Source organism: Lissotriton vulgaris, chromosome 5, assembly GCF_964263255.1.
Source record: "Lissotriton vulgaris chromosome 5, aLisVul1.2, whole genome shotgun sequence".
NCBI lineage: Eukaryota > Metazoa > Chordata > Amphibia > Caudata > Salamandridae > Lissotriton > Lissotriton vulgaris.
The window spans coordinates 298,937,201-298,959,431 of record NC_141693.1 but is presented as its reverse complement, the minus strand read 5'-3'; the positions used below and the strand labels follow the sequence as shown (position 1 = coordinate 298,959,431).

Below are 22,231 nucleotides of genomic sequence, written 5' to 3'. Positions count from 1 at the left end.
AGGATTACCTCCTCCCCTCTCGGAGCCGCAAGCACAAAAGGTGGGGGCCAGTCAGACTCCGCTAACAAAATGTCATAGTTAGTTGTAAGATTTTCCCAAAATACCCCTTTGATGGTACGCTGTATGTCACCTTCAATTGAAAGGACTATTTCATAAAGTCTATCGGGGGAGCTACTCTAGTATCGGCTGTCTCCACAACAACATATTGGTCAGTCGCTGTCACCCTCAGTAGTGGACGCAGGGCCTCTCGCACTATGGTAATCTCCGCCGCGCTGTCCAACAACATCAGCGCCCATGTTTGATTCCGAAGCTGCGTTCTCACGATCTGTGGCATATCTCGCTGTTAAAGCGGCAACTTTCTTTTTCTGAAACTGGGGTCTTTTCAGTGTCGAATTGTCCTGCTTGCCTTTACTGTCTTTCGGGCGGGGCTGGTCGCGTCCCTGCTGGCCACTCCGACCTCTGCCGCCTCCTCCACCACGGGTCGATGAGACCGATGAGTCCTGAAAAGAATGAGGAGAGCGTTGTTCAGAAACCTGAAAACGATCAGGTGATTTTATCATCGCGCAAGTCATAAACACGTTCTGTAGGTGCAGGCACTGGAGATGCAGAACGTGACTCCTGTTTCTGCTGTTGTGGTTTACCCTGTTTCTGTTTTTTCGGCCAATTTTGCTTTTTAGCCTTGGGCTGGTCGTCCGTTTCAGACTTCTGTCCTTGGGGTTGTTTTTTCTCGTTTGTAGAGAAAGGCGTGACACCTAAACTATTGCGGCCCACGGTTTTATAAGCCGCCACAATAATTCTTGGTAACTGTCGGGGTTTATCGGCATCAGGAACCGCCAGCAAAGTATTAGACACCTGGAAACTTACCGCATCTCCCTTGACATTAGCAAGTACGAGATCGGAAACTACGTCAAAACTGCCGCAAAGATCTTACCCCAAGACTCAGTCACCAGCTTCTGGGATCAAGTCTTTAGGCATACTAATTGTCAGAATCCTGTGTTTTTCACCAGGAGTCGTGTTAGGAAATACTGCTTCCAGCTGGTCAAACTTTTCGGCAAGCCGGAAAGTCATCTTTATTCTGGGGGCGCTTGCCCATCACTGCGTTTACCATTACATGGCTAAGCTTCATTCCGCCCTGTCCGTCTGGAAGCGCTGCAACACCTGGGGCCCCGCCCGGGAGATTGCGGGTAATGTATTGTACTAAAGACCTAATAACGCTAATAGCGACTGTATGTAGTCGTCTTATATCTGGAAGGGAGCACGCTCCTGCTTGAGAATGCGGTGTAAATCCAGCCAAAACAGGCCAAGTAGCGCCTGGAATGGACAAAGGACCTAATCTTGGAGTTAACAAAGAGTGGGGTATGGCACCATTAAACCAAACTCGGTGCTGCCAAGCATTAATCTAAACTTCCTGTGTCCTATACGGAACATAGTCCTGTGGCATGGCAGTGGGAGTGTACGTGTCGAACACATTAGTATTTGCGTTCACAGCTGGGAAGGTCCCCCACAAGTAAAAAATCTCAAAAGGGTAAGCTACTTCCGCACTCACCACCATAATAACCGCCATTCCGTCCACGGGGACGTTATAAGTCTGCAAATGATTGCCCACCGCAATGTGACTATGCTGCGGTATGTCAACGCCAGCCATAACTACACAGAAAGAAAGCGGTCCAATAAGAACCTACGTAGCAGAACTGGGTAGTAATTCAAAAGGAAACCGTTTGAATAGACTCGAGCTTGAAAAGACCTATGTAATTATAGGTAGGTTTGTCCGACACCACTGTCTTCCGGAAACAATAGTGAAGGGGGTTAAGGACTGACAGAAGCACTACTCAAGTGTCCTGTAATAAGACCACCAACGATTGGGCGCCATGTCGCAGGGATTCTGCTCCTACACAGAACTGTGCACAGAGACTTGGAACCTCAGTGAATTAGGGTGTGCCAAAACTCACCTTAGTATCCAAAATCCCCTTCCAGACTAGCAATCAGTGTCTCATTGGTTCTTTCACACCCCCAATGATTAGACAACCCAGAACATGAATTTAGAACACCTCCGGTCACGTGGAACACATGAACACTCTTTCGTTATACTAACATATCAGTCCAGAACGAGGAGTAAATGAGGACACGTGCAGATTTGAAATATTTATTTCTAATGCTGTGTTCTCAGGCGCAGTATCTTGGCTAATACAAGCAAACATATTATAAGCAACAAGGTTATCAGCATAGTTACTAGTCCATAAAATACAAAGGGTGAAAGCATGTTCTAATGCTAAAGGGAAAAAGGTCTAAATAGAACCTCAGTCTAACCCTCCCTTGCTAATATATTATATTATATTATAGAAGGTCTCTTTAGGGGTCTTAGTAGAAAGGGATCACATCATCTTCTACACCAACTCTCTGCATAAGGATATTCATCAAGTGTGTGTGCATGCTCTGCGCAGTGCATTATTAAACGTGCCAAAAGTCAGATTTGGCCACAGCTGCCTATGTGTTATGTCTAAGACGTGCGCTGATCAGACCGAACAACAACTCACTGTTCAGACATAGCTTACCAAGCAAAGCTGATACTATAGGAAAACATATTATTCTGTGTGAAGCAAAATATTCTACTAGGCTCAAAGCATTAATAACAATATGTGCCGTGAGCAAAAGCAGCAGAGAGGTAAAATGGCGTTTAAACTCTTAATAAGCTCATGCTAACTTAACACAGTGTAAAGGCAAAGCCTATCTACATGACAAGGTGTCAACCTTTTGCCTGATATCCACTACTTTTTGGGGTTCTGTGTGGTCACATATTCTGTCTCTAGCTGTTGGATATCCCTTTCTGTCATAAATAGTTGCTGTTAAATATTGTTCAGTATGCCCACATGTTTATCAATATAGTGGCCTCTGGTAGTCACCTTGTAGGCCTCCCATAGTGTCTTCGCACTGCTGAAAGACCCTACATTAAGGCCAAAGTACTCTAATATAGCCTGATGCAGCTCAGAACGGAATACCTGGTCTGGAAGTGTGCCTTGTCGCAAACGTCAGGTAAACTGACGTGGAGTGTGTGTGGGGATGGCAAGCGCTAGACGGACGGGGGCATGGTCCAACAAAGTCTTAGTCATGTGTTCTACCAATGTTGTCCATGTACAGACGTCTTTTGTAGCTAACCAGTAGTCTATTCTTTTTTTTTTTTTTTTTTTTTTTTTTTTTAAACCTTTATTTGTAGCATGCACAATACACAGCGTCTGCCTACAACCCCTCGGGGCCGGCCGCTATGACATATAGGAAAAGGATAAAGCAGTATCAACGGAACAGAACGCCATTAGAGCTGTATATGAGCGAAGAGTAATGTACGTAACATAAAACAATAGCATAAGGATGTAAAAAGGTTTAATTTTATAATTTTGTCGAGTACGAGTCTAAAACTACCAAAAAGAGTCAAAGCCAATCACTGACCAGGATAGCTATTTTCATTCAGGGAGCATCCGGGAGGAGGCGTGTAGTGGAAGGCATGTGACAGTAAACAAATGACCACCATTTAGGAACCAGGATCAACCACTATGTCACATGAAGAGACGATATAATAGACTCCCTAAGAAGACTGGACCCCGACCCCAAAGGAAGCGAAGAGTTACAGAAAAAGGAAACAGAAGAAGAAAAGAAAAAGAAAGAGGGCCATAGAGACAAAGAGAGAACATAGAACACATCCCATCCCCCCACCCTGCATACCAGCGGAAGGCCACGGCCCACCCCCCCCCCCCCCATAGGCATGCCTGTCGCCCCAAGAAACCCACAAGTGGGAAAGAGAGTATATAGAGTGAGAAGAGCCATCCCACCCTCCAACTCTCAGAGAAGGCAGGGAGGAGCAGATTCAACGTAATCTCGGTCACCACCGGTCCTATAAACATCCCTCACGCAAATTACCATCAGCTTAAGAGTAGTAGCAATCAGAAATGCAGGTGAGGAGAATCACCTCAAGCAAACTAGTAAATCAGACAAAGAACAATCACATCATAGTCCCCACCCGTCGATACATCCCTTACCCTTAAGAAATCACCGAGGACCAGTAGTAATTCCCAAGACCACCATCACATATCCCCAGCCGCCCGATCCCGGGCCCCGCGACCAATACAATACACATATTACTATCCCCAGCAGTCCATCAGTATCCCAGCAGTGCAAGCAGAAACAGACCGTGCACAACAGGAGACAACCTCAGCCCCGCCCCCCGCGATGTGAAGCAGCAGCATAGTCCAGCCTAATGGTAGACATCTTAGAAGAGGCGAGCGAGCAAAGTGACCACATCAGAGCGGGGGGTGTCCGTAAACGTCCATCCAACACACAGCCATGATGATAACAATAGAACAGGAGAACGTGGCCCTCCAGCACATACAGTCAATAAAACCACCCTCGGCCATCCCTTCTCGGATCCCGACCCGACACCGTAATAGCATATACCATCCCAACAGTTCCACTTTTCCGTCAACCATGTAGCATCCGACCACGTTTAAAACATATATATTGTCAGCCTTGTCCCCGTCGATCCAGCCCAGCAACGAAGTCCAGGCGGGCAGCGGCCATCTTGGACATGAGGTGCAAATGTAAAGACCACCACCAGTTCAAAAGCCCCTCGCAAAAATCCGTCCCACGTAGTGCAGAACACTCAGTAGCTACCCAGCAAAGGTGGGAACCCAGCAGCAGTACCTGAAGGCCGAATGGCCGGGGCCGTTGCAACAACATCTTGGCAGAGCAGAGGGGCCCTCCGGGGGACCCCAAGGTGGACACGGGGCAAGTCGACCAGCAAGTGGTATCCAGCCGGTAGGGAGGGTCCAGCGTCGCCCTCCCCAGCATCTCCAGAGTAGGGGGCACAGCAGCCGAGTCATCCGGGGTGTAGCGTGTCACAACACACCCGCCGGTCACCGGGTATCGCAGGTCCGGCGGGGAACTGCCAGCAGCACAGTCGTCTGGGAGCCCACCGGGCAACACTCCATTTAGACGGTCTCTCAGATCACGGGCACAAGCCCGCATAGATGACCGCAGATCATGCAGGGCAATGTAAACATCTGCAAGGGCGATGGACTCCACAGCAGCCAGGTCCCGCACCCAAAGGGCGTCGCCATGTTGTCGTCCACTGTAGTGGCTGCCGGAGCCCATCTCAAAGGCGAAGCCGATAGTGTAGGCGGTGGGCGCTATCGCTACTAAGCCACGATGAAAGTTTATCTCCCGCCGTCAAGGGTCCTGCCGTAAGCAACTTGCCTTAAGGAAAGTGTCTCGTGGATCCCCCGAGGGCTACCAGCAGAGATGAAGGGCGCCCGGCAAAATGGCGTCCGCTGCAGCGCCAAAGGATAGTGAGATCACCCAGCGCCGATCCTGGGACTGGTGAGGGATACAATGTAGCTCCCGAAGCCGTATCGAAGCAAGCAGGGAAGAGCGGGCCAGGCGGCACACTGTAGCAATCGTTTGCAACAGTGGCACAACAGCCTCCGGCCCCTCCCGCTACAGGCGTCCGGGGCTGTCGAGTCAGTAGGGCAGGACCAAGGCAAATCTCCGGTTCCACAGTGAGCTGATCGGCGGGGAGCTCACCATTCGAGGCGGAAGCTCAGCGGGTCTCCGAAGCGCCAGTTTCCACGCAGGATAAAGATCAGGATCCGCTGCGCTTCGGATAGGAAGCGGACAGGTCAGCGGAGCCGAGGAGTCAGGCGGCCATCACGGTCGCTGGCTTGGCTCCTCCCCCAGTAGTCTATTCTTGACCACGTATTATGCGCTGTGGATGTGCAAGTGCCTTCCCTGCAACCTGGGTGTCTCAGGCGCTATAGATCAATCATTGCGCATTCTACCATACCTTCTCTGAGCTCCCTTGCTGATTGCTTCTCATATCGTTCATTTCCCGTGGACCTATCTAAAGCAGGGTCTAGACACGTATTAAAATCCCCACTCCATATGATGACTGTGGGTGGTAAATCTCCCAGTTTTGCCCATATGTGTGCAAAAAAGAGTGGATCATCAGTGTTGGGGCCATATGTTGTAACTAATGTTAAAGCAGTGCCTCCAAAGTTGCCCTGGACTATAACGTATCGCCCCTGATCATCCTTGATGGAGCTAATAAGCGTAAAGGGAGTGCCACGTTGAACAAGGAGCATTACCCCTCTGGCATGAGTAGAGTAGGAAGATGCCATTCGATAAGAGGCCCACGTGCACCTATTCTCTCTGTGAGGTCTGTGAGATGTGTTTCTTGTAGACAACCAACGTCTACCTTATACTGATCTAGGTATGCCAGAACCTTGCACATTTTCTGTGTATTATGGAGGCCTCTCACATTCCTGGTCATAAATGTTACCGGTCTAGTATGTCGTGATCTGTTTTCCATGCGCAGTGTTGCCTCTAAGTGGGGTGTGCCAGTAGCCTGTGTATGAGTCACTGCCTTGTAAGATGGTGCCTACTACTTTAATGCTGACCAGTTTTTTCAAAATAAAACTCCCTTCTCCCCCCACCCACTTCGCCAACTCCTTTACAGCGAAGACAATCTCCAGAAAATTGAAACATGTCCAACCACCCTCCCCCAGTTCCCCAAACAGAAAATATACGAAGTGTGTTCCCAGGTGGGCGAGAGCTGCCATCCTGGGTGCTCTGTGAAAAGAATTCACATGGTTGGTCGCCGAATAGCATAAATTCTGATGCACTCCTAAGCCTGCAAATTCAACATTTATGAACAGAGTTTACCACTTACATCAGTGGGCATTTTGTCGCTTGAAGCGTGTGGTACAAATCAGTGCTTAATACAAACATATAGTTCAACAAAAGCTGGCTCTCAAACCACATATTATCACTTATCTGTGTCCATCGGAGATGCGTTCTTGTATCGGCCGTCAGGAGGTCGCCAGCATTGATGATCTCAGTTGAACTAGTGTGTATTGGACATCCTGATCCGCACTATTCACTACACCCCCCTCATGACACTATCTGCGTGTGAGCATAGCCACAACCCGCAGCGCCGCAGTGTGTCATCTGGTGGGTCCTCTGCACCATCTTGTTATGCACAATTCGATAAGTCTGATTGTTCTGTGTGTACTGTCCCATTATTCTACATCCGAAGTGTTAGCGTGTTCTTCCGGTCCTCCTCTCAGTAATCTCCTGCGTGTGCCTTGGGATCCTTTCTGTTGCAGGTACTTGAGCACCTTTTTGGATGCACTATATATCTTTGACTTCCCATCGTCCGTCACTCGTAATCTGGCAGGGTTTAGCATCGCGTATGAGATGTTTAGTTCGCACAGTTCCTGTTTCACCGGTACAAACTTCGTCCTCGCCTCCTGGTCAAGCGGTGTAAAGTCGGGGTAAATTGATATGTCCATACCCTCGTACTTCAGACTTCCCATTTCCTGGGCCTTGCGGAGGGCCGCATCTCTTTCTCTATAATTTAAGAGTTTGGCTATGATTGGCCTCGGTCCCGCTCTAGGTGGCGGTGGTGGAGCTAAGGATCTGTGTGCCCTCTCGATAATGAAGACTTTGGAAAAGGTTTCCTGCCATAGGAGAGTTAGGAGCAGTTGTTCAACATAGCGTTCCATAGGCCCTGTATTTGTCGTCTCCGCTATTCCGATCAGGCGTATATTGTTACAACGGGATCGCGCCTCAATATCTTCAGCTTTCGCCAGCAGTGCTGTCAGTTGTTTATCCCTTTTCCCCTGTCTGGTGTCCATTTGCGTATGGGAGTCTTCAGCTTCGGAGATGCAGCGTTCCGCCATATCTATCCGCTCTGTGTGCCGGTCCAGGCATTCGGACATGGGTCTACGCGATAAGTTAATGAGTCAATCTTACCATCTATTTTTGGAGAGGGCGGCTTGTATCGTTGAAAACATGGCCTGCACATCGCTATTAATTACTGCGCTCGCATTCGCAACAGCCTGCTGCGTGGTCTGCTGGTCGTGTAAGCTGTGCTCTGCTGTTTTTTTTTGATTGTTCAAAGGTGAGCCTGTGTTGGTTCTGGTCTGTTTTACCCATGGGTGGACTGTACGCAGGGACCCGTTATCGCCGTCTAAGTTGCGCCTTGGGTTATGTATGCTGCGCAGAATTGGAGTGGTGGCGAATAGTTTTCCGTGCACAGCGTTATAAACCACTTAGTGCTATGGAGGCTGTGGCAGCCAATATGTGCTAGGTAGAAAGCAGATCGGCACCGGAGGGACACTTTATGGATTGGTCTTCTAGTATGGTAGCACTGATTCTGTGCCCCGGCTCACCCCAGCAACAGTCCAAATGGGTACTTTACCTACAAACAATCCAGCACTATTGACCATGTGGTGGGGAGGTTGCGCAACGCTTGGACAGTGTGGGCAATATCCTGGGAACGTGCAGCAGTAATAGACAGTTTCTTATACAGGAGGTCACCCTTTCCTCGAGGGGAGAAAGCGAGCAGGACAGTCCATGATGGTGTACAGGCTGTATAGGATTTCAATGCGCAGTCGTAGCATATATGTGAGCTCCACATTCACTCAGTGGCAGCACGCTATTAGGGCAACACTTCGCACCAGGAGCCAGAGCGATCCCAGTGTTCAAGCCGTCCAGCACTGTTCAGCCTCCCAGATCCTATTTTCAGCAGGGATCTGCAGTCCTCTCCGGCTCCTCCCCGAGTTACCCTCTATGAGGGGGAGGGGGCCCACACCATTGGGTACAGGCCTCGCAGCGCGCAGCTCAAGAGCACTCAAGTCAACCGTGTGGGCGTAAATAGCATCGGCCGTGCTCAGCTAATAGCCCGGCTTTAGTTAGATCACCAGTGTGAAAGCCCCCAGAGCTCCGGACCCCGCGTATGATCGTGGGCCTCCGGCAGCGTGTCTCTCAACCTTGGCCCCACGGGATCGGAGGCTCAATTTCACAGTGGCCGGTGGGCTTCAGGAGAGTCTGCAGGTGTTCCGCTATCCCTCATAAAGGGCTGACTTGCATACGGCACCCCTCTTTCGCGATCAGAAATCCTCGGTCGCACCCAGCAGGATCGTCTGCGCAGGCGTGCGTCCCGCCCTCCTCTTCACGCAAACCCGCCACCTCACCGGTTCATGCGCACGCAGCAGGCCTCAACAGAGCCGGGCCTCAGCGCCTTTCCCGTGGTGATGCAGGGTAGTTTTGTGCCGAAACAAATGGGTCCACTTACAGCCCCAATCGTCCGATATCAGTTGCTCACAGAGTTAACGTTCTACAGGTTCATTACATGCAGGATGATCTAAGGATAAGTCAGCGGCCGGAGGAGCGTGTTTAAGAAGCGGCCATCTTCCGACGTGGCTAGCTCCGCCCCCCTAGCCTTGTCATTGTGAATGTCTTTTAGCCATGTTGTCTAGCTGCTGTTCAACCTGGCAGAACAAATGCATGAAAAAATTCAGTTAAAGGTTTACTTAGGAGAAATAGCTAGAAATTCTCTTTTCGGGTGAGGTTAGCATAACTGTTATTCCTTTAAAATCAAATGTATTTATTTTTGATAAACACTACCCGTCACCTCTGAACTATGGGCTAAGACTTATCACTTATTAGACAAATAAATCCACTACAGGATCTTTGTTTGATGACCTCGTCAAGAAGAAATCCCAGCACTCCATCTCAGCCATTCATCCTTGCAAGTTTGATAAAATGAGTACCAGTGATTTGGGTAACAAATATTCATTTATTCTCAGTAGCCCTAGGGGAGTGAATGAGCGCCCTACAAATACACCTATTATGTTGTGTCACATCGTAGCAGTCGGCCACCAGGGAGATGATGTAAAGCTTAAAGTTTTTGTCATAAGTCATGCAGGCATGGTGATTATCCGGTTGGCCAATAGATATTTTGCCCGATGTTGAAAGGACAGTGACATCTGCAGTGTCCTCCAATTGGGGTACGTCTGGTCCCTCAGCAGTGGCAAGAATTAAACACATTCTGAAGCGAGAGGTCTCGCAACATTTGTGTCGGATCCTTCGATTACGAAAGCTAGAGTCCGTAGAAACATGCAAACAGCACCAGTTAAAATGAGGATTTTCAAATACTTTTAACTGTTAAAATAGTAGCATCAAATCTCTCATACCATAGTTGTAGTCCCAGCTCTTTAGACTTGTGATCGTACTTGATAGTCCAAGAGATTTAAATTACTCAGCTGAACTAATCTATTAACTTTGGGTGTAAAGATGGGTGGCAGTCTGTGCTGTGGCTTTGCTAATGCCTCTGATGGTTTTCTAGAAACCAAATATTCCTTCCTCGGGCCCTGAAGCCCCCTACTATTCATGGTCTTAGGTGTCTTTGACTAAGGGCACTATAATGGTGTGGGATTTGGTTTTTCTAAGGACTGCTGTGTGTACAGAGAAGTTTAGAAAATGTCAAAAACTATTCTCTTATAGTTTTGCTTACACGGAGCTGGACTTTGTGCCTGCCTCTGGATACCTTTGGGTTTAGGCGGTTTTCAAATAGAAATAGCCTCATAGTGGCCAGTAAGCAGGGGCCAACCCAGTTGCTAGTATCAAGCTAAAAGCCTTGTGGTGGCTGTGACCTTCTGTAGATGAGGCATCCCTCAGACCAGTGTAGGACCTTGCTCGTAATTTATCTGCATTAAAATCCCTTTCTACTCCCTTCATGTGCATACCTAAAAAAAAAAAAGAGGGCAACCGAGTGACCCAAACCAACTTAAGGTTGTCAGTCAGTTAATTGAGAGATCTTCTCTTTCCGAAGCCAGCACTGGGCGAATAGCTGCTATGGGGAGGACGACTCAAGCCACATTTGAGGAAGTGTTTTCTCCACGGTTGGTGTTGTCTAAAAAAGCTTACTTCTGTTCTGTTGTATTTCCGCGCAACCGCACAAGTCACAACTTTTGCACATTATGCTTCTTGTGCCGGCCTTTCCGCTGTTGCAGATGAATGGGGTATCTACTGATTGTTGAAAGAGATTTATGTGAAATCAGTAAGCGTGAAACCAGTAAGTGAGATGCAGGAAACATTTTTATGGCTATCTCGAAGTTGTGTTAGTGGTGGGCAGTAGTAGGTTCTTCTACAGTTAAAGGCTGATTTTCCAATAGACAAAGCCAGAATTCTTCAAAGGCGGGAACAAATTCCTTCACAACCAGTCCTCAACAGAACAGAACAGACCAGGGCAGGTTTCCTTGAGGTTAACATCCGTTTCTTTCGTACTTTTATGGTCTGCGACCAAATAAAGTTGATTTGAGTTTCTTTCACCAGTGGTATGACACAATATGATGGGGCCTTCCTGAAAAATGTGATGAGGGGCCACCCCAGATATTTGTTGGTCTTGTGATGAGAGCTCCTTGAAGTATTGGGGGCACCCTAAGGGTTGGTGCCACCCCAGTGCCACAGGAGCTGCAGGGCCTGCATTGCACACCTGCCCTTCTATATTCTTCTAGAATCCTTAGTAGCAGATTCAGACTCTTCTACAGGTGGGGCCAGTCCCTGTCCATAGGGCCAAATCCATTGTGGGCAAGTTCAGAGTGATTCCATACAAAGGGCAGATATTTTGTGTTAGCAGATTTGATTGGCAGCTGAGGATTGCTCTTCATGGAAGGGCATATTCCTCTTGGGTATAATCAGATACCTTCTGTAAGCAGATGCAACACTTTGCAAACCTGCTAATTTTCACTTTATAATCATTTTCTTTGTATTTTCAGGAGCAGCTAAATGAGATGCACCTGCTGAAGGAAGCTCTTCAGAGGATGCCAAGCTTCAAGGAGCTGGGCACAACCAGAGGGCACCAGCAATTCCAGTTCCAGCCCCCAGATAATAAGGTACCACTCTTGGAATTCTGAGTCTAGGTGATCGGGGCTTGCCCTGCAGAAAGGAGGAAACTGAAAGGATGTAACAGTGTCATCTGCAGACCCATGGTGTATGAACAACCTTAATCTAGTCCTCATTGGAAAAAAGGGGGGGGGGTCCAAGGTGGCACTCAAAGGGTGAATGAAAGCCCTCTATTGAGACCCTCTGCAGCAGAGTGAGCATAGCAGCTGTCATTAGAAGTATTGCTATCCCATACTGCTGCAAACAGATGGTATATAACTTGCATAAAATACTGCTACACAGGATGTAAATACTCCTCTATATGTGTCACATGCTTCTAGACAAACATCATGTGCTGTAAGACACACGCTCAACACTTCGCTCTTTGCATTGTGTGTTATCAGACACACCGACTAGGAACACTACACTATTTATATCACGCGTTGTATTGTGATAAACAGCATAATCCGTAAATTGTGCACTATTTTCGGCATATGCTTCTAGACATGTGAATTGTACACATAACATAATGTCTGTTTTGTGCTACCGGGCAGACGATAAACACAGCACTATTTGCTTCATATGCTGCTGATCCAGTGGGCCAAAGGAAATTCAGTCTCATATGAACAACTCTACACCCTGATACTCACCATAATTCATAAACTCACACTAGGCCCATAAATGATTGAGACATGAATTGACCAACTGAATCATATGACCTAATTAATCAAAAACTCTCTGTATACATTTAATTAAGTCAGTATCGTAGGCAATGGATTAACTAATGGTAACTCAAGGAAACAAACAAGACCAGCTTGTCATTTCAAAATCTATTTTATTAACTTTATTTATGAGAAAAATGCATTTTAATGCGAAAATTCTTTTATTAGCAATTTTTATTAAGCAAAATTATTTATTAGAAAGGCACATTTGACCGACATGTTCAAATCAAATCAGCATGAGATGAGCTCAAAATTTCCGGAAAATAAACCCTATTTCCCTAACTTTAACTAAGGAAACCTAAAGGGAATAAGTAAAGTTCAAAATGGATCTTACGTGAAACGAAAGTCCGACAGCATCTCTGGAGCACAGGAACAAGACAGCAGTGCTCTTACCAAGGGGGCAATTTTTATACCTTTTTCCTATCGAAAACTAACTAAAAGAATACAAATATTCGAGCGACACGAAGAATGATTGGACAAGAAATGTCGTCCGATGAAGTCATTTGCCTTTCGCATAGCAGAAACCATATTTCCTCAAGAGCGGCATTGTTCATTGACTAGGAGTGTCACAGGCGCTTCCGTGATTCGCAACATTAGGTAAAGTCAATCGTTTGCTTCCTCCGTCCAAGCCTTTCCGCCGCTGCACATCCTGTCCTTGACCATGAAAACTTAGACAAAAGTACATCTAATGCTTCCACACAGCCTTGCTTTCATGAGCGTCTTTCAAAGAATTATTGCAGAAGTTATTTTCCATCTCAAACGCTGCTGTGCAAGGCCCAACTTTGACAGGACTTCGGACATCCATTTTAGAAATAGGCCACAGGCCTTTTTAGCATGACTCTAGTATGCAAGGAAACACAAGACCATAATTAATTCAGGAAATGATAATTATTCTGTTACCCACCCCCTTTGCTAATATTAACCCATTAGTCTATGTTACCTAGCTTTGCATACAAAAGACAAACATAGCACAGCCACATAAAAAGACATGACATAAACAGAAAGCACATTAAAAGAATGCACATGCTATTATTTGAAAACAGCCGTAATTAATATTTGACAAAACAAAGGACAAGGTAAATGTATTATTTATAACAAAATGACAAACACAACAAGAGCACATATAATTAAACCTGCGTGTTCGTGTAGGTGCACATTATTCTAGGTTGAGTCAGTATACAAAAACGTGCAACACTCATTTAGTAAATTAAAAATTATGGGAGTTTTAATTCAGCGTGCTTTAATTCTAAACTTATTCTGAAAGTCCGCTTCATCAACTCCCTCATCTGGTGTTTATAAATCACCAAACAAACCCAAAAATGTATTCTAAATTTTACTTTTAGTATTGTCATATAATGATCTCTCTTAGTGTTAGTAAATCTAAACTCCTGTTTCATCAGACTGTCTGGTACTCTCACATTGAGCCCTGCGGATTATATCCATTTCTATCTCCTTTTCCTAAGCCTTTCTGAGTGTATAAATCCTTCTTTTTTCCCTCACATGCTTCTTTCTCTTGTGAATCATGCAACTGATTTTTAACAAAAGTGTCACTATAACAATGATTATTACAGGGTAAAGCACTTTGCCAATGATTGAACTGCCAATTAATTGCCCCAAATCTTTTTGCCAAACGTTCAGAAAAACTGTCACTTTCCATGGGTTCTATTTCTGAGTGAAATTCTGTGATATTTTTGATCAATAATTCTATGTTCTGACTTTTGTCTGGGATATATGTGCAGCAATGCTGAACATGCAAAATCCCACAGACTCCTCCCTCTTTTGCTAGGAGAATATCTAACGCAAGCCGGTTTTGCATAACCATGCTTCTGGTGGCAATGAGCTCAGTATTAACCAAATGAAAACCTCTTGCAGTATCAGTGGACAATCTGTCAACTATCGTGGAAACCTTTCTGATTTTGATCGAATTCAAGGTAATCCCTACCATAGGAATTATGGCGCCAAATATATCTCCCATGATCTCAGAAAAGCTTTCTCTTTTGTATTTATTCAGGTGTTTGCCAATTTCAAATGAACCTTCCTAATTTCTGTCAACATGAAAAATTTTAGGGAAAACAAGACCAAGGTAACATGTACAGTACCAATGGTCTGGGAGATTGAAATATGCTTTGTTCCCAAAAACAAAATAGATTCCTGGGAAAATTGGGTCTTTACCACCTTTAATTCCCCATCCCCCTACAATTCGATAAGTGTCCTCACATTGACTAGCACCAACAAAATAATTATCGTAAAGCGTGTTCTCTTCTAATGCAGAACTTTCCACTAACTGGATCGTCTATGTGAATAGCAGCATATCTATTTTCACCATTAAGCGTCTCATCCTCAAGCTGCCAAAACTTGGATTTAGTCTGTTTCAGCATCTCATTCCTTTTGTAAATCGCCCTCCTCTCCTCAACCTGATTGAGAAAAGATCTTTCTTCATCTCTCATTTTGCAAGTTAAATTATTCTTGAAAGCATATTCGTATGCGAGTTCATTAGTTACCAAGAAAAATTCCCTCACCTGTTTGGCAGGCCTAACTTTATTAAGACTATGCACAACTTTTAAGTTAGCAAAAATCTCATCGAAATCTGAGTAATAGTACTCCAGTCGACCTGTTTGATAAAACAAGCTTGATATAACACTGCATGTTATTCCATCAGTAAGGGGAAGCATATTATACTTGACCACTTCAGAAACTGAAGTAGGAAGTTTAACACACACATAACAGTCTTTAACATCCATGACTCTAACATACTCCGATAGGAGTCTTGAAAATGAATTAGTAGAAAAATCTCCAATAGATCTGTCCTGATGGATCTCTGGTCTATGCTCAATAACCCTGTTAGTTTTGCCTGCAACATCATGATCAGCCTGTTAAGATTCAGCTTTGCTTGTCATATTCTCCTTGTAATCCTCCCTGTCAATGCCAAAGGGGAAGATGACTGTCAAAATTAACCAAACTAGAATGATTAGAATCACACAAATAGAAGACATTTTACAGCATCTCCTTAGGATAGCACACCTTGAATTGTCAGTATTAGGCATTTTCTTTTTTTTTTTTTACTTCTTTACTTAAAACAAAAAATTAAAATTAGTATTTAATTGAAATAGCACCCTCCCTTTTTAATTTTTTTCTTTTTAGTAAACCTCTAACAGCTTTTCTTCGACCTTGCGTCCATAAAAGTGATTCCAGCTAACACAATTTCTTCGACCTTGTGTCACCTAACACAATTTCTTCAGCCATATGCCAAAAATAAACCTCAACTTAAAGAAATCTAAACTTAATCGTTGTCACTATTTTCTTCCAAGTCTTCCTGACTGCTACTGCTGACCTCAACTACTGGTGGGATTATTATATAGGCCCACTCTGGAGACTTGTATTTTTGATTTGGCTTCAATGGTCTTTTGCTTTTCCTGCGAATTACTTCAATTTTCTTTCCAGCTTCCTCCTTTTTGTCTGAATAACTTTTCTGACTTGATATCTCATTAATCTGTTCTTTCGATCTGTTCACCAACTTGAATTTCAAGTCTTCTTTAGGCCAGACATCACCTTTTCTCAAGAGTTTCATCTTAGGCTCAATTTCATTACATTCAGCTTTCCAAGTCCTTTTTCTGAATTTTCTTATTTCAGACTCTTCATCACTTTCATCAGTCAGTTTCAGAGATTTCAATACTGTATCTAGGAACCTCTTTACTCGGCAGCTTCACTCCGTTAGGAACAACATCTCTATAGCTGGTACTTGGTAATTCGTCCTCTTCTTCTGGAATTACTTCTAACTTCCCAGTTCCAGATTTTTCGTTCCTGCTTTCAGAGCTTCCAATCTGCTTTTCAATACTCTCCTGATCTTGAATCTCTTCCAACACAGTTTCTTTTTCAGTCCTTTTTTCTAGAACATCTTCATCATTCTCTGAATCAATGACAACGATGTCTAGATCTTTTTTTTATTTGATGCTTGATCTGGTTCTGAATTTTCCAGATGTTGACTCCCCTGTCGATTTTCAGAATCCGGATTTTCACGTTCTTCTTCTGAATCTGAATCAGCTGTAGTGTCGTCACTATCTTCATCAGGGTTATCAGGTGCTGGCACACGAAGAGTATGGCTAGCATGCACCCACCTTTTTAAGCCTCTGCATTTTACGGCATTTGTTGTAACTAATATCACTTGTCTTGCTTTTTGCCACCTGGGTACCAAACAGTTCCTCCTCCGATGAACCTTTGTCCTGACCCAATCTCCTGGCAATAGATCATGAGCCTGCTCCTTTTCTTTTGAAATCACATCTGTTCCCACCTGATGGAATACAGAAGTTACGATGTCCGAGAGCTGCTTACAATAGTCTAAAATTGCACTATCATTTATTGCTAACAACTTTCCAACTGGAACAAAAGCTTGTCTCATTACCCTTCCCATGAGTATGTCATGAGGGCTAAGACTTGTTCTTTTATCTGGAGTGCTTCTCAAAGTCATCAAAACAAGTGGAAGTGCATCAGTCCATTTTATTCCTGTAGTTAAACAGATTTTTGAAATTCTGTTTTTAATTGTGCCATTGATCTGTTCGACACCTGATGCTTCTGGTCTGTAAACACAGTGCAGTTTCTGTTTAATGCCGAATGCTTCACAAATTAATTCAATCAGTCTGTTTTCAAAGTGTGTGCCACGATCACTTTCAAAAGTTACTGGAAAACCATATCTAGGTATGATCTCCCTTAAAGCAATTTTGCCACAGTAATTGAATCATTGTGACGTGTTGGGAATGCTTCCACCCATCTTGAAAACAAACAGACAATAACCAGAACGTATCTTAGTTTGTTATGTTGTGGCATGTCAATGAAATCCATCTGCAATCTAGTAAAAGGATCACCCTCCCGTCCTATGGTTGCCATGCTTACAACTGTTTTTCTGTTTGGATTGATTTGCTGGTAGATCAAACAACGCTGGCAAAGTGACTCTGCAATTACCCTAAATTTTGGATTATACCAAGTCTCCCTGAACTGTCTGATCATTGTGTCTCTACCTAAATGACCTGGTCCATGGTACATCCGTGCCATGTCAGCAATCATGCAACTGGGCATAACAGGTCTGCCATCTTTGTAAACCCAAATTCCATCTTCCTCTTGCTGTCTGCAACCTTCTTTGAGCCATGTGTTTTTCTCCTCATCGTCTGCCTCATCCTGTAAGTCTTTCACTCCCTGCCATGTTTCTACCACAGATATTAGCATGAGAGAGTTCATTATATGGTCATTATCTTTTTCCCGATTAAGTGAGAGATTATTCTTTGCACAGTATCGTGCAGTTTCATCAGCAAATGCATTTTCTTTAGCAATGTAATCTTGTCTTTTTTTGTGCGCTCCGCATTTAACCACAGCTATTTTATCTGGTAACTGAATGCCATCAATCAATCTTTTGATCAATTTTGCATTCCTGATTGGAGTCCCTGCAGAGGTTAAATAACCTCTCTGAGACCAGAGCTGACCATAGTCATGGACTACGCCATATCCATACTGACTATCAGTCACTATGGTAACCTTTTTCCCCGCTGCTTTTTCACAGGCACGAATTAAAGCAACTAATTCTGCTACTTGTGCTGAACGAATTCCTTCAAGAGTTGAACCCTCAACTATTTCAGAAACTGTACAAACTGAATAAGCTGCTCCCAAAATGCCTTCATCTGTTCTTAAACAGGAGCCATCAACGAAGTAAACAATGTCTGACTCTGGTAAAGGCACATCTTTAATGTCTTTTCTGGGTTTAGTACAGTATTCCAAAACATCCAAACACTCATGATCAACATCATCAGCTTCATTGTCAATTTCAGAAACCACACTATCGGGTAAAAGTGTAGCTGGATTGAGATTAACACATCTTGCAATTGATACGTTATCTGATCCCAGAATAACTTTCTCATATTTGGTCAATCTGTTACTCGACAGGTGCTGTGTTTTACTTCTAGTAAGAAGTGTCTCAACTGAATGAGGTACATACACCTTTACAGGAAATCCCATTATGATTCCTTCACTTTGCTCAAGGCTTACACTTGTCGCAGCCACTGCTTTTAAGCAACCTGGCAATGCTTTTGCAACAGGATCAAGAACAGCTGAAAAGTAAGCTATAGGTTTTCTCATTTTTCCATGTTTCTGAATGAGAACTGATAATGCACAACCTTCCCTTTCACTACAGTACAACTCAAATTCCTTGTCGTAATCAGGCATTCCCAATGCGGGTGCTTCACAGAGACTTTTCTTTAGCTTTTCAAAAGTCTCCAATTCTGTTTTTGTCAAAACAATCGGGTCCTTTATGTCTGCTTTTGTTAATCTTTGCAAAGGTTTTGCAATTACTGAAAACCCACAAATCCATTGGCGACAATAACCAACCATTCCTAGAAACATCCTGATCTGTCTTTGTGTTGTCGGTGGCTGTATTGCTCGAATCATTTTTATTCTCTCAATTGCCACCTGTCTGATTCCTTTTGCAATTCTGTGACCAAGGTATTTAACCTCTTGTTTGCAAAACTGTAATTTTGCAGGTGACACTTTATGTCCCTCATCTGCCAATCGATTCAAAAGTGTAATGGTGTCAGTCACACAATTTTCTCTTGTTTTTCCTGCAATCAGGAGATCATCTATGTATTGGACCAATGTTGACTCTCCAGGGAATTTTAAATCTTCCAGGGATTTCTTTAATAACTGATTAAAGATAGATGGACTCTCAGTATACGCTTGAGGAATACGACACCATGCTAATATGCGATCTTGGAACCGGAACGCAAAAATTTGCTGGCTGTCAGGATGCAGTGGAACCGTAAAGAAGGCATTACACAGGTCAATGACCGTGTACCATTTTGCATCATGTGGAATCTGATACAAGATTACTGCTGGGTTTGGTACAACTGGACAGCAAGGAACAACTATCTTACTAACCTTTCTCAGGTTACTGAACTATTCTGTACGTTCCGTTTGGCTTTTTATTTCCCATAATCGGTGAATTACACGGACTGCTTTCAATTTCTCTCAAAACACCTTGCTTAATGAATTTTTCAATCACAGGAATGACACCCTCAATAGTTTCTGGCTTCATTTTGTACTGGGGAATGTTTGGAAAGTCTATTCCGTCTCACAGTAATTTTAACCGGGTCTACATGTTTCATCAAACCCATTTCATCACCAGTTAGATCCCAAATTTTCGGATTTTATGTCTCTTTCAGGCAAGTTATTTTTATCAAAAGCAGGGAACATTTTATTTTCCTCGTCAACCATTAACAGTGTCAATTTGTATAAGCCAGCTACTTCTAAAGTTTGAAGCTCAATACCTTCTGGTGAACAATACATTTTGCAATTCATCTTACATAGCAAATCTCGTCCCGAAAGATTAACAGGACTGCTGTTACAGACAACAAATCTGTGCTTGTCTTTGTAATTTCCAATTTCTACATCAACTGGCTTTGTCAAATTTGTTTTAATCTGCTGATTAGCTACACCAACTACCTGGATGGATTCACCGGAGAGAGGAAGATTTTCAATTTCCACTGATCTAACAGTAGAACGGGTAGCACCAGTGTCCACAAGAAAAGTGATATTTTTGTCATTCACTTTATCATTTACAAATGGACATGACTGATCTACCTCAAGAGTGGCTCCAAGCACACACTCTTCCTCCTCCCTCAGGCACCGTCATGAAAAATCTTCTGAGTCACTGCTCTCATTTTCTTTCAGCCAAAATTGCTGAGAGACGTTTGACACATTTACTTTTTGTGATCTTTTTACCTGTTCAGCTCTGCAGAAACCCGTCTCTGGACTGTATCTCTGTGTATTCATGCAATTTGGCAAGGGTGGCTGTGGAATTTGGTTCTGCTGAATCAATTGGTTCTGCTGATTCGCTATCTGTCGCTGTAGTTGTTGCTGCTGACTTATTTAATTTAACTGTCGCTGTAGCTGCTGATTTACCTCACTCTGCATCTGTGGATTTAACAATGAATTTTTTTAATTTCTGGGCGGATTTTTACACTCATGCTTCCAGTGTCCAATTTCGCCGCAATTAAAACAAGGTAGCTTTTGTTTTAGCTCCTCAATATTTACATTAAATGTTGGCTTATTTGTGAAGTTCCCTTTGAACTTTCCTGGATTCTGTTGATAATTTTTATTCTCCAAAGTTGCCATCTGCTGTTCAGCTACCTTCACTTGTGCCCACATTGCCTTTTCCTTGGGTTTCTTCTGTTTTATCCAATTCATCACTGCAGTATTTTGCCTTTCTTAGGATGTCATCAACTGAGAGTGCTTGCCAAACAACAATTCCTGTTCTAATCATATCCCCAATTTCAGGTCTCAGGCCATAAACAAACCTGTAAATGAAGTGGCTCATGTCACTCTGACTTAATTTTTCATAGCCACTGTATTGTTTAAATACCAGGAGTAACCTTTCATAATAGGAATGAACTGATTCTTTTGGTTCTCGATTTGTTCTGTCTATTTTAACCCAATCTACTTCTTTAGCAGGAATCTTGTCTTTCAGCCAGACAATTACTTCGTCATAGAAATCCATGACAATGTCTGAAGGAGCACCTGTTATTTTATATCGGGCTGGTTCTTCTTTGGGCCAACTGACCGAAATTTTACATCGTGTCCAAAGATCTGACGGGACAACAATGTCAAAGAAACCATCAAGATCAATCCACGGAACCTTTGAGACTTTAATGAATCTGTCAACCTGACGATACCATTCCACCAGCTTTTCTCTCAGCCGAGGAAAATCATTTGTAAAGAGTAGAATATCCTGTCTTGTCCATGGAACATGAACATAACCCCCACCAGCTATTTCCCTCATAGGAAATTCACCAAAACCTTCTCCTCTTTCACTCTTTTCTTCTTCTCTTTTCTTTGTCCATTTAACTCTCCATTTACTTAAATCACCCAATCTTTTTAGGAACACAATTAATTCTTTTATATGGGTTATTCTGCCTGTGGTATTCAGATTCTCTATATCTTTCTCAGAAAAATCCACTCTGTAATGCTTTTGCAATTGTTTCTGGCGAGTCAAATCTATTTCCAATTCAGCAGCCACCTCTTCAAATTGTTCATATTTGGTTTTTAGTTTTCCACTGAATGCTCTTGCAAATAAACAGTTCATCATCCTGGTATTGCTTCAAACAGTCAGTACCAATTGTGCCAATAATTAATTCTGCTAAATCTTTTTTTAATTTTGCAATATCAAGTTGTTTAGACTCAGGAACTTGTTGAGGAATCTGTGTTAAATCTGTTTTATTTATGGAACCAGAATCTGATTCTGCAGCTGATGGTGTGACATTTGACAAACTTTGATTTAAAGTTAAATTCGGCATTGTTTTACCTTTGTGAATTTTTGTTAACTCTTTCAGCCACCTTTTGAATTTCTGCATTTAAAGGATTTGCTACAACAGAATGTTTATTTCCACTCTGGTCAAAAACTGGTACAACAGGACCAATTAAAACTGGAACGGTCACTGCTTCCATGCCCTTTGTTAACTGTTGAATTAATTCACCCTTTGCTTTAAAATATTCTGTAATATTTGGTATATCTCCAGGCAACTCTGTTCTTTTATCATTTCTCGGGAAATTATTTCTCGAATTAGAATTTTCTCTTGGGGTATTTGTTTTGCTTCTCGCTCTTTCAGGTAATCTCATAAATCTGGGTTAATCCTCAATCTCTCTAAGTGCACTAGGAGAAGTACCTGGAAGACTCCTTGGGGTAGAATGCGAACAACCTGGCTGATAAGGTGGAGGACTATTAACATATCCTCTAAAACTGCATCATCTAATTCTTGATCAAG

General features: G+C 43.6%; 1 protein-coding gene across 1 annotated transcript in view; it reads left to right on the top strand.

Moving 5' to 3' along the window:
* Window positions 1-22,231, top strand: part of LOC147710760 (uncharacterized) — a 474,425-nt gene that overhangs the window by 152,873 nt on the left and 299,321 nt on the right. Inside the window, exon 7 of the mRNA XM_086921479.1 lies at window positions 11,607-11,723. Within this exon, the coding sequence (XP_086777605.1) occupies window positions 11,607-11,723 (117 nt within the window). The remainder of the gene's footprint in view (window positions 1-11,606; window positions 11,724-22,231) is intronic.